This window comes from Strix aluco, chromosome 5 (genome assembly GCF_031877795.1).
Source record: "Strix aluco isolate bStrAlu1 chromosome 5, bStrAlu1.hap1, whole genome shotgun sequence".
Classification (NCBI taxonomy): domain Eukaryota; kingdom Metazoa; phylum Chordata; class Aves; order Strigiformes; family Strigidae; genus Strix; species Strix aluco.
Window position 1 is genome coordinate 48,364,234 of NC_133935.1, and position 17,620 is coordinate 48,381,853.

A 17,620-nucleotide genomic window follows, 5' to 3' on the forward strand; every position below is an offset into this window, starting at 1 on the left:
TTACTTTCCTTTATTTGTCTTAGATCTCCAAGATGCAGACACTTCTGTATGGAGTCCTAGAACTACATCCCCCCCTTTAAATGCCGTTACCTCTAGTCCTGAAAATCTGTTGAAGAGTAGCACAGAGATGTTCATCAGAAACGTGACTGAACACTTCAGTAAAAATCTCATTGAAAACCTCTACTTTGACTTGAAATCTGCAGTAACAGAGAAAGCCTGGATTCCAACAACTACTCTTCAATACTCTGGCACTACAGAAGAGGTAAGGCAGAATAATTATTGATGGATTTTTATTAAGCCTGCTCCACTCTGTGGAGCCTGATAGCTATTACAGGTGGATGTTTCGTGGACTAAAAAAAACAGCTACAGGACTGAGCTTTGATGGGATGCTTTGTACATGCTGATAGTGTCCTTTTCTAGAAGCACAGCTTCTACTGCCTCTTCTGTACAGCACAATCCCGGTGTGCACAATGCATTGGGAAAATCTCTAAGCCTGAGGGAAATACTCAGGATATGTGAGGAGCAATGGAAAGCTCATGGATGTGGCAGGAGCCACAGAAGCCTGGATATTTGCTCTCCGTGACTTAGGCTCTGCCATTGGTTTGTTGTACGACATGAGGGTCTAGCTCTAATTAGGCTCTTAAGAATCACAGTATGTTTTATGATCTTATTTAGGATAATTGAGTCCTAAAATTACATACATGGTTTACAGATCAAAGCAAGTGAAATCTGAATGCTTTAACTTGCCTTATAAGGAACCCTGGCCTTGACCCTGGTCAGCTTATCTAATGACCAATAGGCAGAGTGGAGACACACAGCTGCTTCTTGATCTCTGCTCTGTCCAATCACAAATAGCCCTGGCAGAGGAGGGGAACAGGGATGCCAGCCCCGTCCATAGAACGAGCTAACAGTGGGCATTCAGTACCTCCACATCAGTTTCCAGTCTTCTTTTCCTGCAAGGCACAGTTAAGTAATCCGAGAGCAAATCTGGAATCACCATTGGCAAAATGTGCATGGGCAGTTAGAGCCAAAGCATGCAGAACATCGTTGGTCACTGTACTGCTATCAACACATAGTGGTTTAGAAAATCCCTAAATTCCCTGTGGTGTCTTCTCCAGGAGACCACACTGCACTCAATGTATTGGGGCAGGCAAACATGTTGTTTCAGTTACTACTTTGGGTGTCAGTGTTACTGTGGATAAGACAAAGAAATCTGTTTTGTATTTGGGAGGGCTGTGGACAGAGCAGTTTGTACCATCTGGTATGAACATCTCTAGAAACAGGGAGAAAGCAGAAGTAGTGTCACCCAGGACTATGTTGACCAAAATAAACAACTTGAAGGTTTCTGGACCCTGACACTGCTTTTCTAGTGATGATGAGGGGAAGGGACTGAGCCAATGATGGATGCACTACACCCCCTTTCATAGCTGATGGAGATGGTTCTTTTAAAATATGGTTATTCTGGCTTGGTGTAGGCAGGCTGAGTTTATTTCCCCATGCCCTCTGTCCCTTTGCATACCTCCTGCACAGAATACTTGCCTCCTCCAAATAGAAATGTCCTATATAATCTGGTATTACTCAAACTGCCTCCAGCATTCCTACTAAATAATCCCGCCAGTGCTAAAGAAATGGCACCATCTGAATGGAAGCTGCTGTCTCCTGTGTTCCTACCTCAGTTCACCTCCCATTCACATGATTTGCACTGAGCAAGTTGCTTAGATCAAAGCTTTCAAACCAGAATCCTGATGATAAGCACTTTAAGCATTCATCCCTTAGAGCCTCCAGCCGGGTCTGGACATTTGAATCTAGAGACACCAATTTAGATACATAAACTTTAAATCTCTGGCCTCCATCTCTGTTTCCCTGTCTTTAGAGTGGAGTTAGAAACATTTTTGTCAAACTAGCAGGGACGTTTAAAGGATTAACTAGATTTAACATGATGCTTTGAAAACACATAGACTAAGTAAGCACTGAGTATTGTTAGGAAGACAATACCTTCTATGAACTGCATTTGCCCAGGCTAGGTCTAGGTCCTCTTGTTTGTAGAAGTAAAGCCTTGATGTTATTTGGCTGCGAGCATACCCATTTTGGGGGGGACAATGGTGACACTTCAATCGAACAAAATGTTTGGTTTACAGCAGCCTTGGATTTCAAGTAAAACTGCAGCTTGCACTTTCAAACCATGACAAAAGCTATGCAAAGCCCATTTCCTCTTGATTAGAGAGACAGAGAGAAATGTTGGTGTTAAAAGAAAAGTCAGGAAACCTTGGGAAAGTGTCTGAAAGGGACTTTGGAGCCTGCTATTAGAGACACGTCCGGCCACTCCCAAAACTCACTTCCAGTTCGTGGTTTGTTTTTTTTTCTTTTTTAATTAGTTTCTTGGCTTGCCACACAGATCAGTAAGTGTTAAAGGCTGTGTGACTGCTGATTTGCTAAAAGCCCATTTATTCAATACCAGCCTGGAAATAATTACTCGTATTTTGTTGGCTATTCTATATAAACGTATTGCCACCAGTGAATGATGGACCCCCTCCTGTTTTATTCCAGTGCTGCATAGACATCTGTGTCAGACCTTGCCCTTACAGCAGCTTTGTGATGAATAACGTACAGAAGGAAGTCTCAAAACCCTTAATAAAACGGTACTTTCCTACCAATACAAAAAGGTAGTTTTAAAGATTTTACGATAGCAAGAGTAAGAGTAATAAAGTAGGAACTTCTAAATTATGGGCACTGCTGGGAAGCTGCAACATCCCTTTTCTCCACACATTATCTTATGTAAGCTGGAAGACAGACAAACATTTCCAAGAGTCTTTAAATTTTATTTGTGGGAGGTTCAATTTCTGTCCTGAACTTTGTGAGTTTGCACTGTTGTGGGTTTTTTTCATTTCACATATTACATCTACTTAATAACTTACACCTACATATCTGAATTATATCTTCCCTACAAATTCAGATTATGGATGTTTTCAAAAATCCTTACAATGTGAGCTCCACTTTTCAAGAAAAGGTGGGTTACTCCAAATATTGTCATTTTCAGAGAGGGGTTTGAAGTAATCCAAACATCCCGGTAAGCCTTCAGATTTGCTCTTCTCCAGTGCTGGAAAAATATTAGTGTGGTTTATGTCATTAGGTCCAAAAAGCATGATCATCTAGAGATAAATTTATCTTTATAAACAAGATACCTATGTCATTTTAGTGCCCGTTTAGGTCTAACACCTTGTGTTTTCCATTGATGGTTTGTTTATCACTGTACTAGCTCTTTGGGACACAGTCCCTCCTTTTGCGTGAAGTATGTAAAACATCTCTTCCAAGGGAGAACTTGTTCTGCAATGGGCTCAAGAATGGCATAATAATCAATACATATTTATATCATCACTTAAGGTGATGTTCATAAAGTTATTAATCATCCCGAGCTTTGCAGAGTAAAGCCCAATGCTGTCAGTGCCATGTGCCTAGGACCAGGCATGGAGCTTCACTGGGACAGATGGAGCTTTCCATAGGTGCAGGTACCACTCACAAGCGCTCAGACCTTTGGTTTCTGAACGGAAGAACAAGAGCTAAGGTTTTTCAGACACTTGTAGCTTGTTTGACAGGCTGATGCCCAGAAAAATCCTGCAGCAGCAGCAGCTCCGCTAAAAGGCAGACAACATAGCACCATCTGTACACTGTAGCACCTTTTTCTCCCTAAAATGGGGCAAAAGTGAAACAGAGATGGTGTTGAATTTCCTTGAGATGCTGCTTTTAAAAGTTAAAATCCCATGTGCATCATGCAGTACAGAAAGATGCAGAAAAGTGCCATTCCCACTGAAGAAAGTAAATGCCAAATTCCTCCCCCTTTATGCAATCTCGAATTTACCCCGTGACTGCTAGGTTATTGTCTATTTGAGTATCTGAAGGTCCAAAACACTTCTAGCTATGTTTCTTCTCCCTCACCCCACCACATATACACATATATATGGGTTTTAAGAGTCTGGAACCTAAACAAGAAGGAAATGGGCACACAACAGAAACAGAGCTGTGCCGTGGCTGCAGCCAATTTGGAGTTGCGCACAGCTTGTTTGGTGCAGTCTGAAAACAGGGAGACTGTCTTGCTTTCCGTGGTGTAATTTTAGCTTGTGAGTTATTCAAGGGATGTGAGAAGGAATTGTTTCAAGGACACAAGTTGATGCGGAACAAAACAAAGAGCTGAGATAACCTGGCTGCTGACAGACAGGCTGCTCCTCCACCGGCACGCGGAGCTGTGGGCAGCAGCTCGGTGTTGGGCTCTGCAGGGAGTCTCCATGCTGCAACGCCTCCGGTCGTGGTGTCGCAGGGCCAGGGAGAGGACGGAGGCCTTGGTGGTCCGTGGCTAACCGCTAAAAATGTCAGTGTTTGAGACACAGGGGCTGGAATGGCGGTTTAATGATGGCTGAGGCCAAGAGAAGGGTGGGCCAGGAGGGGGTAAGGGGTGGCAGGCATGAGGAGATGCAGGCATGTGAGGTGAGGTGATCATGAAGCAAGACAGACGTGAGGCGAAGCAGGCACGAGGTGAGGTGGCCATGACGGGTGGCAGTCATGAGGAGAAGGGGCACACACGGCAAGGCGGCCATGAGGCAAGGCAGGCGTAAGGCGAGGAGGGTGTGAGGCGAGTCAAGCATGAGACGAGGCAGCCATGAGGCGAGGCAGACACAAGGCAAGACAGACATGAGGCAAGGCAGGCATGCGGCCAGGCTGATGTGAGGAGAGGCAGTTGCGAGGCACGGCAGCCATGAGGCAAGGCAAGGCAGCGTCAAGTGAAGTGCTGCCGCCCCCCACCAACACCGGCACCGCCTGAGGGGCCGAGGGGCCCCCATGAGCCAGGAGGAGCACGGGGAGAGACGCCCCGGGGGAGAAGCCGACATGGGGAGGAGGCGGCGAGGAAGGAAGGGAGGCGGGGTGGGAGAGGAGCCGGGAGGAAGGTGGGACCCGCAAGAAGCGAGGGGCGGCACCCCGGGACCAGCCGCCCGCCGCCCTCCCCGCGCCCCCAGGACCCGGGGGGCGGCAGGTCCCGGGTTGCCGCGCTTCGCCCCCAGCAGCGAGACGCGAGGAAATCGCCTCTTGATTGCGGAAGTCGGCGGGAAGGGCTCCGGGAGAGTCAGCCCGGGTCAGAATGGCAGCGTGGGAAGCGGCGGCCGCCGCCCCCGCCTCCTCCGCTCCTCCTCAGCCGCGGGCGGGCGGCGGGCAGCCCCCCCACCCCACCCCCCCACCCCGGTGGCCGGGAGGCGGCGAGGCGGCCGGGGCAGCCCCGCGCGCATGCAACCAGCGGGCGGCCCGGCAGAGGGCTCGGCGGCCGCCGCGCGGAGCCCGGCGGGGAGCGGGGGGCCCCCGGGGCCCGCCGCCGCCACTTCGCTCCTTTCGTACCCCCCAACCCCACCCCGCACCCACCCCCGCCGCCTCCCGTCCCCCCTTCCCCTCCCCGCGAGGGTTTTCGGGGTTAAAACCTGTCGGCGATGCTGAGCTATGGAGCGGGATTCGCCCTGTGGACGGCGCTGGCCCTGACCAAGGTGAGGGAGCGGCCGGGAGTGGCGGCGCGGGGTCGGCCCTCGAAGGTCCCAGCCGAGCCCGGGGGGGCCCAGGCGGGTTTGCCCCGCACCGGCACGGCGCGCAGCGGGGACGGGGTTGGCGGGGCGGGGTGAGCCCGGGGGGGCACCGGCGGCTGGCGGAGCCCGGCGGGTCTGTCAGAGCTTTCCCCGCTGTCCGCAGGCCGCGCCGGGGGAGGCGGCGGGATGCAGCGCCAACCTGACGGAGCGGCACGTCGCCGGGCAGAGCGTCCGGCTGCGCTGGAGCGCCGCGGGCCGCGCCTGCAACTTCAGCCTGAGCGGCAGCTCCGAGGACGGGGAGGCGGCTGGCTGCCAGCCCGCCCCCACGGGCAACGGCTCCTACGGCTGCACCCTGCGGGGCCTGGAGGCCGGGACCTGGTACCGCCTCCGCGTCCAGCCGCTCGCCGACGGGGAGGCTGTCAACATCTCCGTGCGGACAGGTACGGGCGGAGGGCGCGGAAGGTGCGCGGGGAGGGACGCCGGGGTTTTCCTTCCCGTCCCCGTGCTTCGACTGGCTGTAAGGGGAGGAGGGCGATGCACCTACAGCCGCTGTAAACCTGCGGTGTTTGCTGAACGCTCGAGTTCGCTTTACCTCGCTGCCAGAAATAACTGCTGCCAAAAGTTAACCCAGCAGGCTTGAAAGGAGAAGGTGCTGTGAGGAGATTCAGTTAGTGCTGGGAGCACATTTCAGCCGCTCCCTTAAGCTGCCGTCCAGCAGAACGCTTTCAGAAGTAGTAGTGCATAACATCCTTTGTGCTCATGTAAACCTATTGGCTTCGTAGTTCCTCAGGTGACAGCTAATTTACTGTGTTTAAAATACAGTCTATTTCACGGCCAGTAGATCCTGTTCAAGGATAACTTACTTTTTCAGCCTATTTCTGTACTTTTATTCTGTCTAACCAGAGTCTGAAAGTCAGAAATTAAGGCTGAAACTTCTTGCTTGTATGTTTTCCTTGAATACAACCAGTGAGGTGTTATGATGTAGAGTTGTGTGCAGAGCACAACTGTGTGTCACATCCATGACTGGCTGTAAAAATGTTCCAGCAGCCTGCCAGAGTGCTGCCAGGGAAAGCCCCCTTTCTGCATATGTGTTTGTGCGTGCGTGTGAGCAACTCGGCTGTGAAGCAATGAATGACATAGAGCCACTGGCTGCAGTGACAGAACTGGACTCTTTCTACCTGTATTAGTGTCTTTTTAAAGATGATGAAATATAGTATTGTCCAACCTCTTAATGGTGGTAACACAAGACTCAAAAGAGAGATGTCTTAAATCAGATCCATCATTAAATGCCTCCCTGATTTGCTCCTAAAGTGTTAGTTTTGGAGACGTACGTTGCAGTATTATTATTGAAGATTACAGCAGCCAAATACTTAACAGTTACCAGTTCAGAGACGTCGTTTACTGTTAGACTCTTTTTCCTGCATTAACGATAGAAATGCACTAAATACCCTCCATTAATTGGTTTGGTAACTCAAGTTAAAAATAAGTCTAGTGACAAGTCTTCTGGTGCAATAGCTATTCATTAAGCACAAGTCATGTCACTTAGTAAAAATGAGTAATGGTTTCTATGCAAACAGTGATTTAAATCTGTGTCATGCATCATGCTAACTGTTTTTAATATTGATGACTTGTAATTTGAAAATTGAAAGAATAAATCAACCATTGCCAGAGTGAGGTATAAGTCACCATCATTACTGAATACTAGAGATCTATTATTGAACACCTACGTACAAGGAGAGAAAAAGATACCACTTTAGATCGCATTTTGGTTAATGCATAATCATCCAGACAGTAGCTTGTACATGTAATTTATGACTTTTTTTATCAGTAAATAGATTTTGCAAGACTGTAAGATAAAAGCGATTGGAAGCAACTGCTCATTATAGTCATATTATGTAGCTGACATCAGAGTGAAAAGACCAATTTAAGTTTAATTTGAAATACTGCAAATTAGTGGACCATAGTTGAAGTGAGGTTTATGTTTGAACTTTGGATAGCAGAGATCAGTCAAAAGCATGAAATACAAGAGTGGAGGAACCGTGGAGGTTTCTTGCAAAGACAGCTGCTCGAATTGCTCCATGGTTCCTCGCTTCCCTTGATTCAATCACATCAGTTGCATTGCTTGATAGTGTACAAAATACAGTTAGCTCCAAAATTTGTCGTTTTTTTTTTTCTAAAGAATATATAGGGTTTGTTATGCCTGTCAACAACCATGTTGTACTGTCAATACAATGCATTCCAATGCAGAATGAGGGAGGATTATTCCTCTGTATGTTTCCGCTAGGGGCAGCATTTTAAACCAGTTTTCTGGAAGCTCTTTTTCACCTGTTCCTTTGTAACTTCATGTCAGTAGTTTTGTTTTACGATCTGCTGAGCCTGAATGTCCATAGGCATGTGTTCCTGGAAGCTATCCTGTGAATATGAAAGTATGAGGAATATTTTCAGCCATATTATAAACAAAATTCCCACTGATTTGAATGGTAATGGAACTGAGCTATCATGGGCCATCTAAAAATACGATGTCTGACCTTGGTACTCAGTGCGGTTCCCTTCCTGAGATTTTTGTATAAGAAAGATGGGCTAAGCTGTCCTTTGGAGGTGCCAGCTTTCTCCACTGACTATAAACGGAGGAACCTATGGTAAACCAGGCACTTGAAGTTTAGACGGTTGAAGTTAAGTGAGAGGAATGCCAGCTGTATTGTCTTGATACTATAAATGTAGACAGAGAAAGTGGCAGATTTGTTTGTAAACCTAGTTCAGAAATTAACTTTTTGCTCATATTCAATCCTGTTAAAATTTTCATGTGCTCATTCCTGAGTTCAGTTCTCATCATGTTTCTTATACAAAATAGTGGAGTAGCTAGGCCCATAAAATCCAACACATTTTATTAAATTTTGAGTGTGATCTGTTCTGACTAAGGACTTAAGGTGAAAGTGATTAATAATGCATACTGTAGTTGCAGTTGTAATGTGAAGGCTTGGAGAGGACCAAATCCCTAACTTAATGTAGCCTTTCAAGTATTTAATGTCACCTTAAAATCACAGTTATGACAATGAGTTAAGTCTATGTTGTTTGCAAGTTTGATATTCCAATAGAGTGAGTGTGCAGCTCACCAACACTGCATCAACTCTCAAGTAACACCAGACCCTTTGTGAATCTTTGAGTAGAGAAGCAGCTTCTATTTCACTTGCGGATACATAGATCTGAAATCTAATAAAGTATGGAATACTGGTACAATAATTCGCACTAATCCACTAAGGTGGAGTCTCTTTACTCAAGAAATTTTGATATATGGGTTATCAATTTAAAATGGCAAGTATTTAATCCTCTAGAGCAGAACTAAAATAGGTCCTCCAGAAGGATGGAAAATACAATTACACATGCACTATATAAGCCAGGTATACACAGGCATGCAAACGCAAACACAATGTTGGCCATTATGCTATTTCGGTAGAATAGGAAATGAAGAAAAAGCTGATAACACCATTTATCAGCTCCGAGCTACAGATAAATTTTCCACTGCAAACCTGAGATTACAGTTGCTAGTATATTTATTTCACATATTAATTTACCATTTGTTGTGTTTTATGAATACATAAAACAGCATATAAAACCATACAACTAGTCAGCATGCTTGACATTGTAAAGTTGGGACAACACGTGCACCTGTTAGTCCTTTCATGTTATCTTCTTTATTGTTCTCAGTAAAACTATTTCTGTGACTGAGAGCTACTCTATGACAAAAGATGGTAAGCATCTGTCTTTCTTGATTTCAGATAAAATACTTTTTAAGTTCTGAATTGTCCAAATGTCCATACACCAGCATAACTCTGTATTTCGGTAGTGTATTTTCAGTGAATGACTAGGTCTTTAATTAAAATTCTAGTGAAAAACAGTAGTATATGATCCAAATTACAGTTAAATTTATGAATTTCGGTTCTGAATTGAAATTCAGATTTGAAATACTCGTCTTGAGACCCATGAGAAACAACTTGGCCATTCCCCAGCTTTCAAATATATCTTCTAAAATAGGCTTATAAATGCCATTTTCAGCATTGTTTTCTACAGAAATATTGCGGTGATATATTATGTTACTGTGTAATCCAAGCCACCTGTACTGAGAGAACTAACAGGTAAATACATTTTTGTCATAAAAATTGCTAAATATTTGAATGAAAAGAGTTTAAAAATTCTACCTTCTAAGATGCAGAGTGGTAGAGTAATTTTCCATTGTAGTTTGTAACTATGTAATGCCAGCAGCATGGCTTGGTCATGTGTTCACTCCTGTAAATTTCAAATTATTTGGGACAAATCTGATTTATTAGCCATCTGTAGGAACAGCTACTGTGACATGGCTGTGACTATAGGCTGTATAATCCTATCATCCATAATCATGTAATGGTTATGATCATCATCTCAAAAGGCAGAGTACAAGAAGAAGATAAATCAACACGTTTTAAAGATTTTCTAGGTTGCATATCATCCCAAAGAAATGGATATTTGTGCTTGATAAGGACAATGAAATCAAGCCTCTTTAATCTTCAGAAGAGTAGGTTACTGGTTTATGATAGGGAGAACTAGGAAAAAAAATTGATAATTTGGTAGGAAGATGGCTGAGACTGGAAGGAATTCCCCATTACTCAGTCCTGGGCTCTTATCTCTTGTTATTTTTTTTCTCCTTCATAAGGCAGAGGTGTTTCTGTGCTTACAGGCTATATTTGGGAGTCATGTCATTGGGATTGGACATAACTCTATCTGTCATTTCTATAAAATGTATCTGTAGCAGTTGTGCACACAAAGCATATCCTTTTCCTAAAAAGTGAAAATGGAGGTGCAGTGTAATTCAAACAACATTAAGTCTTCTGGAAGATTCCTTTGTAGATCAAGAGACATTAATTCATATAGTATCAAATGGTATAAAAATATCTTTGTGAAAATATTTTATTTCTGTGATATATCAGGTTGTATCGTTGCCAGCAGAGACTTGTATAACAATGTAAATGGCTTTTTAAGTGTTTGTTTCCATCCAGGGCTCTTTCAGCCCAGGCACTTCCCAATCTCATTGTTCCTTTGTTCTAGCGGATGTACAAAGCACTGAGTGTTTTGTTTTCTGGACCAGATAGATTAGATAAAGTCTGAATTTCTGAACTTCACCTTCTAGGCACGCAACTCTTCGTTGCTAATGCACCTTAGAAGACAGATTACCCAGGACAGTATAAGCACTTCTAAAAATGTAGATGTCATATTTTGTAGAATTTGGCAAATAATGCAGATTACAATGTTGATTACTGTTGCAGGACTAATGAGCAGTCAACCTTATCCTGACTTTGTCAGAGAGAGACTTAAACTTCTTGACAGTTATCAAGACTGTTCTCTTGATATCAGTCAACTTAAAACTTTTTCAGCTGGCTGTGCATCTGACCATATATAGTGCTGGAATTTATTTCTGACTCCCAAAGTTTGACCTTTCTGATTAGAACAATTGCCTTCAAGGAACAAGATTATACCCCCACTATTCACTTCTGCCAACATAATAGTCTTTAATGGCTTAGTATATATTATAGGTGGAGCTGGTAGTCAAGCCCATTGTTAAGATTTCCTGACACTTTTCATTAAAACCTCCTGTTTCAATTGCTGTAACTGGGTGAAGTTTTAACTATTTGGCCTGAAGTTTGATATGCTTGGTCTTTGACTTGAGGGTTTTGGTTTTTTTTGTTTGGGTTTTTTTTTCAGATTTAAGCAGAGTTAGTTTGGCCTTTAAAAAAGAGGTCAGGAAAAAAGGTAGTTATTTTTATTTGTTGATTTTGTTAATTTAATTTTCATCTCTTTCTGAAGAGCACTAGTGTGTCTGTAGTCCAAAGCAAGAATCTGAATTTAAGCAGAGACCTGGGTTCAAAGGGACACAGTATTTTTCAGAGAGTCACAGGCTGATTGCAGTTGGAAGGGACCTCTGGAGGTCATCTGGTCGAAGCCCCCTGCTCAAGCAGGGCCATGTAGAGCCAGTTGCCTAGGACCATGTCCAGACAGCTTTTGAATGTCTCCAAGGAGGGAGAGAGTCCCTTGAAATTCCTAACATAGTTGGTTGACAGAGCATATCACCAAAACCTAGCACCAGTATGTTCTCAGCAGAGCTTTGTAAGAAGCGATTAAACCCTCTGCACCATCCAGGCTTTGAAGAAAAAACAGCTTAAAGGCTAGTACCCCATGATACTCCTACTGCTGTATTCGTAGGGTGGGGGTAGGTTTGACTTTGTCCTTTTAGTCTTTACGGTGCAGTTTTTAATTATGTGATCTCACACTCTTTTGTCTGCCTGTTCAGGGAACCAGGCAGCAATGACTGCATTGGAAAAACAGTCTTAGTCTTCTGTGTTTAAGGCACTGTTCGTGTGCAGACCTCAGTTCTCAGCCTGGATGCACCATACACTCCCTGTCTGATGCTAGGCAAGAGTAACACAGAGTGTACTTGTGTGGAAGACAAATCTAGTTGTTAAATTGTTGGGAAACCTTTATTCTTTAACTCCCAACTTGTGAATGCTTGATTTTGCTGCTTTGGGTTGTTTTACAATACCTTTTTAATATGCAATTGCTTAACCTTATTGGGAGACATAAATGTCAATACCATAGTATATCAACATGTAATGCATTTCTTTTGATTTGCATGAAGTCTTGTGAGTGATGAAATGCACCTGGAGAATACAAGCAACCAGAGTGTTCTGTTTTGGTCAGTGTTTGCCATCCCTTTAAAGTGTATTGTATTTTACAGGTGATTTTACTGAGAGCTCCTTAATAAACAGCATAATGAATGCTGAGAATTTCTCAGAGAAATAGCCCCAATTAAATATAGTTCCTAAAAGTTTATCCAGTGGCTGTTTGGGGTTTTTAAAATTCGTATGAACAATACTACAGCAGAGCAGAAGCATACTCTATTGGAATCTGTTTGAAGTGGTTGAAGTTAATACTAAAAACAAAGGATTGTTGCCCTTAAAATTGTATAAATGCTCATGCCCATTAGTGATAAAAGTGTTTAGCATGAGTGGTAGGAAATGAAAGCCACTGGTACCACTGTATCTATAAAGCTACATTACACTGAGGCATTCAGTGTAATTTGCTGAGTTTTCATGTTTGCTGTTTCTTATTAAAGTTGTTACAGTTTTACTATCAGCAGATTTCCAAGCTTGTTATATACATCCACAACTGGGACTGTTTTTCTACGTGTGTGTGTGAGTGAGTGTATACATAAGCACAAGTAACCTTTCTGAATTCTGCAGGACTGCCTTGCAGACAGGTTTCAATGATACAGTGTTTATAAATGGAAAGAGAAACACTTTTTGAAAACCATTGGCAGCATCATGATGATAAAAGGAGAGTTTTCAAAGGTTTTTTGTGCTGCTGTGTAAAACTTCAGACAATCCCAATGCAAGAAATGCTAGTTTATGTTTTCTGCTTTTTTAAAACTACAGATCCCTTACCACCACCTCGTTTTGAAATTAATAAGGAAAAAACTACACTCACAAGCTTGCAGGTTCAGTGGGAGCCTTCCTCAGGAAAGGTGGACTTGTATAACCTAGTATTATTTGATCACGATAATAAAAAGATACAAGAAGTCTCCGTACCAGGAAGAATTTCAAAAACAGAAAATACTTTTTCCAGTCTCATCCCTGGGAATAAATACAACATTGTCCTCAGTGCAGTTGCTGGAAATAAGAGTACCCCGGAACTTCACATAAGTGGATCTACTGGTAGGACTTGTTTTATATTAGTTCATCTAAATAAAACCACTTATGGAATTTTGCAGTTCTGCATTTTGAAACTAACAAATATATATAATTCTTCTACCTGGCAAGATAGATATGTATCTCTCTATATGTAAGTATCTATTGATTATAAGTAGAAATAAACAAAACATGAATCTCTGACTAACATAAAGAGTTGTTTGCTAAGAATGGAGGCATGTTGTTATGGTGTATTTGGACATAAATTTGGGGTTTCGTTTCCTAAAGAAACTCAACATATTTTGAAAGTAAATCTGTTCAAAATTGCTGAAATTGTTGAGAAAACCGTTAGGCCTTAAACATGTGTTTTTTATTCCAACAGTGCCATCCCCCGTGAAAAATATTCAGGTCAGTGTCAAGACAGACACTATCCATGCTTCATGGTCTCCTGGCTCCGGGCATGTGGATCGTTATAGGCTGGTGTTACTGGATAATCATGTCCCCATTCATGAGATTGACCAAGAAGACCCTCTGACCTCCTACACTTTTTCAGGACTTACAGCGGGTCGCCTGTATAACCTCACTATCGTAACTCAGGCTGCAGGATTGGAAAGCAGCAGTTTTCAAACAGTCAGGACAGGTATGATTTCAGAATTCGTCACAACAGAACAAGAAGCTGAGGCCATAATCTAATAATATTACAGCACATATTTCAGAATAATAAATGATTCGTGTTCCAGATGTATATTCCCAGACTTCAGTGGCTGAATTACCCTTGGCAGGTGTTTCCAAAGGCTATAGAGGGAGTTAGAGACACCATAAGCTTGTTTAGCTCCCTAAGTTAGCACTGCAGCAAAGTTAGTGGCTAAATTAGCTGGTAGGGTGTCTTCAGCTAACTTAGCTGTACTGCTTAATGTCAGCAGCTCCATTAAACATGTAAAGTTAGGTATTAGCAATCTGAGCTCAAGTGCCTTAGTATCACCTCATATCTGTGAAAGAGGTTCATATGACTCCTGTGTGAACTTCAGTGAATTGAGGCAGTTGGTAGTCTGGTTATTTCATAGTACTGAAGATGGTTTAACTCCATGATTCTTGCTTAGCTGAACGGGAGATGTAGAGCTTGTGAGTTTTGCAAAAAAATATTTTCTGTGACTTTTTTCTCTGGATTGCAAAATAGCTACACTTCTGAAAAAGGAAGTGGAAAAAAAAATGTACAGCAGGTTAAGAACTTTAAAATTGAATGTTGGTTTGGTTTTTTTTTTTTTCCACAGAGAAGTATTGATTCACAGAACCAGAGTTTTAGAAAGGAATATTTTTTCAGGAAGATTTTTCAGGATAGAGTTCTGTGGTCATAGAGAGAAAGATAAGGTGACATCCTACTAGAGTCCAATGGCTAAAACACTCATGTAAGCAAAAACATGGTCATGGCTTTGCTTTTCTTAATTTCTGGAAAACATAAGGTGCAGTTTCTCCTACAGCAATCTCACCATGTAATTTAATAATTTAATTATTAAGTGACCAATATTGTGATGTCTAGGGCACACAGATGAGTGCTGTTGTCACCTAGCACTGGCTGTTCTGGGGGTTATACTCTTGTTTCATTTTATTTCTTCAGAGTTTTTTCTTTCTTGCTGTTACGGAGTGCAGAAATTTTAAATCTCACAGGTTTTCTGAGAACATAAAAGCACTCCATGTAGCTTGCAGCATGGTCCTCCATTTCAGTATCTAGTGTGCCCCAAACCTGAGAAGTGAAGATACTGGAGGTGGCTTCCTTTGGTGGAACATTTGAATAAAAAGGTCTGATTTCAACCCCTTCTACACTGGCATAGCTTCAGTGATGCTGCAGTGTTTACCAAAATGTAAGCAGGCATCTCTGCTCTTAGGAGCACATGCCTGGTCTGTTTTGTAGTCCAAATGAGTGGTGTGAGTGCCAACATGGCTAACAGATTCTCTATTCTGTGAAACAAGAGTGGACATTGTAAAAGGTGTCACTCTCAGCAGCAGAGTATCTTAAACAGGGCTGGGTTCAGTTTCACTGTGACCAGACTTTACCCTTTCACTGTTAAGGCACAGTCATTCATACTCCCTCTCATATAACTATTCAAAAGCAAAACTTAACTATCACAGTTTGGTGGTAGCAGGTCTTATATGTTCTATGGTAGAAGTATTTTATTCTCTTTCTTATTTTCTTTTTTTAGCCCCAGCTGAAGTCTTAGATTTGACGGTGACTAACGATGACAGCTTAGATGCTTTAAAAGTTAAGTGGAGAAGACCTTCAGGAAACCTCAATTTCTATAATATCACCCTGTCTCATCTCGGATCAGTTAAAGAAGTCAAAACTCTACAGCCACCGGTCACAGAGACTCACTTTGACAAGCTAACTCCAGGACGCCTTTATCAGGTTATTGCCCGCACAATCAGTGGTGAACTGTTTACTGATCGGATGGCAACTGGCAGGACATGTAAGTCTTCTGCTTCAGTAAGAACATTGTAACCAATGCTATTTTGCCTACACTGGCCTTGTAGAAAATCATTGTAGGAGAGAAGATGATTTGGATTCCAGGCAAAATAAGATAAAGAGCACTGTATTATTGCGGGAGTACCCCTTCCTGACTCTCTGGCAACAGTTAATCTGGCAGCCAAAAGCAGTTCCAGCATAGTTTGGGAGCAGGAAACAATAATGCATTTTGGACCTTAGAGTTGGGTGAGTCTGTTACAAAACTGTTCCACACTACTGCACTTCTGACCAACTTTGTTATCTTGAATTCAACTCAGCATAGTACATAAAATGAGTTACATTATAGGGAAGTATGCATGTAATCAAAATGTTAACAGATTTTTAAGTAATTTTGCAAGGTTTAATGTTATCCCTTGTTCCAGACACAAATCTACAAATAGGAAAAGATTAGGTCTTGGCTTTCTTTACTACCAGCAGTGTGGATTAAGGAAGGTATGTGGCAGCCTGGGTAGAGCTGGGTTATGTTTTGTTTATCTTCTTTCAGAAGTATAATTTTCTTTCAGGTATCTCTTGTATGAATTCTAAACCTGGAAAGTCTTGGCATAATTCTCCCACAGCATTACTGGCCACAAAGGTGTGTCATGTTCTCCACATCAGCCCAGCCCAGGCAGAATTTAGAGGGGAAAAAAATATATAAGTGGGTGAAGAATATATATATATATTGTTGGTAGACTCAGAGCCAGAAAATATAAAATGTGTGGGTGTGAGAGAGAGAGCAGAGTATTTATTTTAGAGAATATTTATCATTTACAGCTAAACATCTCACGTGAAAGGCATGTTCTTGACATATTTAGCTGTTACCCCATTCTCAGTGCAGGCTGGAAGAGACCTGAAAGCCTTTCATGTCCAGTAAGTAAAAAGCTGGACTGGTTACATGCATGTCTTTTTTGTTGGTCTAGCCTACCATTAAAGACCTTTAAGTTACCATTCCTATCTGAAGGGAGAGTTTCAGGCCCTTACTCAAACCACTGATCCCCAAATTTGTCACCTAGACCCAGTACTTTCAAAGTTGGGGATCTAGAAGTCCCATTTCCAAGGATGCTGATCTTGTGCAGTTCCTTTCCTTGACTTTTCCATAGATACCAAGAGCTTTGAAAACAGAGTTACTTCAGCAGAAGCTTTGTGGCCTAAAGACAAATTTGTAAATCCAGGCCATCAGGTCTATAGATGCTGAAGGGGTTAGACTCCTAGGATCCCTCTGTAACTTGCAGAGTGAGCCGGGTGCCTAAGAACATAATCTACATTGCTGAGTATTGAGAGGGTGCCTACAGCAGCAGAACCTGCTGAGGAATATTGTGGCGAGGAATATGGACATCTCAGGGACTGAAACTTTGTACCGTAAGGGTGTAATGATGTCTAGCCAGTCTGACAAGGCTGAACTTTATCTGTTATGATGTAAGTACATCCACGCGTCCGAACAAAACACTGTGTGCTTTTATGCACTCAGCAATTGAAGCACATCTCCCATACTCACTGGCATGTGGGAGATCTAGATTTGGTACCCAGCTATGCCTGTGGGAAGTGAAACTGGTAAGTATTTTGTGGTGCTGGTAGAAATCTCTCAATCCTTTGCTAGGTACTGAGCAATTAAATATTAACTAAGCCAGAGAAAACGTGAGAGCACGATTCTAGCCTTGTAGTTTACAGTTAATACTTGCTGATGGTCTCAGGGCTGCAATGCTGATTTCCGAGTATCTTAACACTAAGCTATAGGTATCCTAACCTATGGATCTGCATCTGTCCTCCAGTCTCTGCTTGGTGCAGTTAATATTTAATTATTCTATGAAAATCAGAAAAGCTTCAGCGATCCAGTGTGACCTGCAGCAGTAGGG

At 42.8% G+C, this 17,620-nt stretch overlaps 1 protein-coding gene across 3 annotated transcripts in view; it reads left to right on the forward strand.

The window, feature by feature from the left end:
* Positions 1-17,620, forward strand: part of PTPRB (protein tyrosine phosphatase receptor type B) — a 66,374-nt gene that overhangs the window by 10,334 nt on the left and 38,420 nt on the right. For 2 of the 3 annotated variants that reach the window (XM_074827241.1, XM_074827242.1), the window contains exons 3-7: positions 24-262; positions 5,722-5,998; positions 13,019-13,297; positions 13,653-13,910; positions 15,469-15,732. In XM_074827241.1, coding sequence (XP_074683342.1) covers positions 24-262; positions 5,722-5,998; positions 13,019-13,297; positions 13,653-13,910; positions 15,469-15,732 — 1,317 coding nt within the window. Of the gene's footprint in view, positions 1-23; positions 263-5,349; positions 5,523-5,721; positions 5,999-13,018; positions 13,298-13,652; positions 13,911-15,468; positions 15,733-17,620 lie in introns of those variants that run through there. The other variant, XM_074827243.1, reaches the window with a different exon arrangement.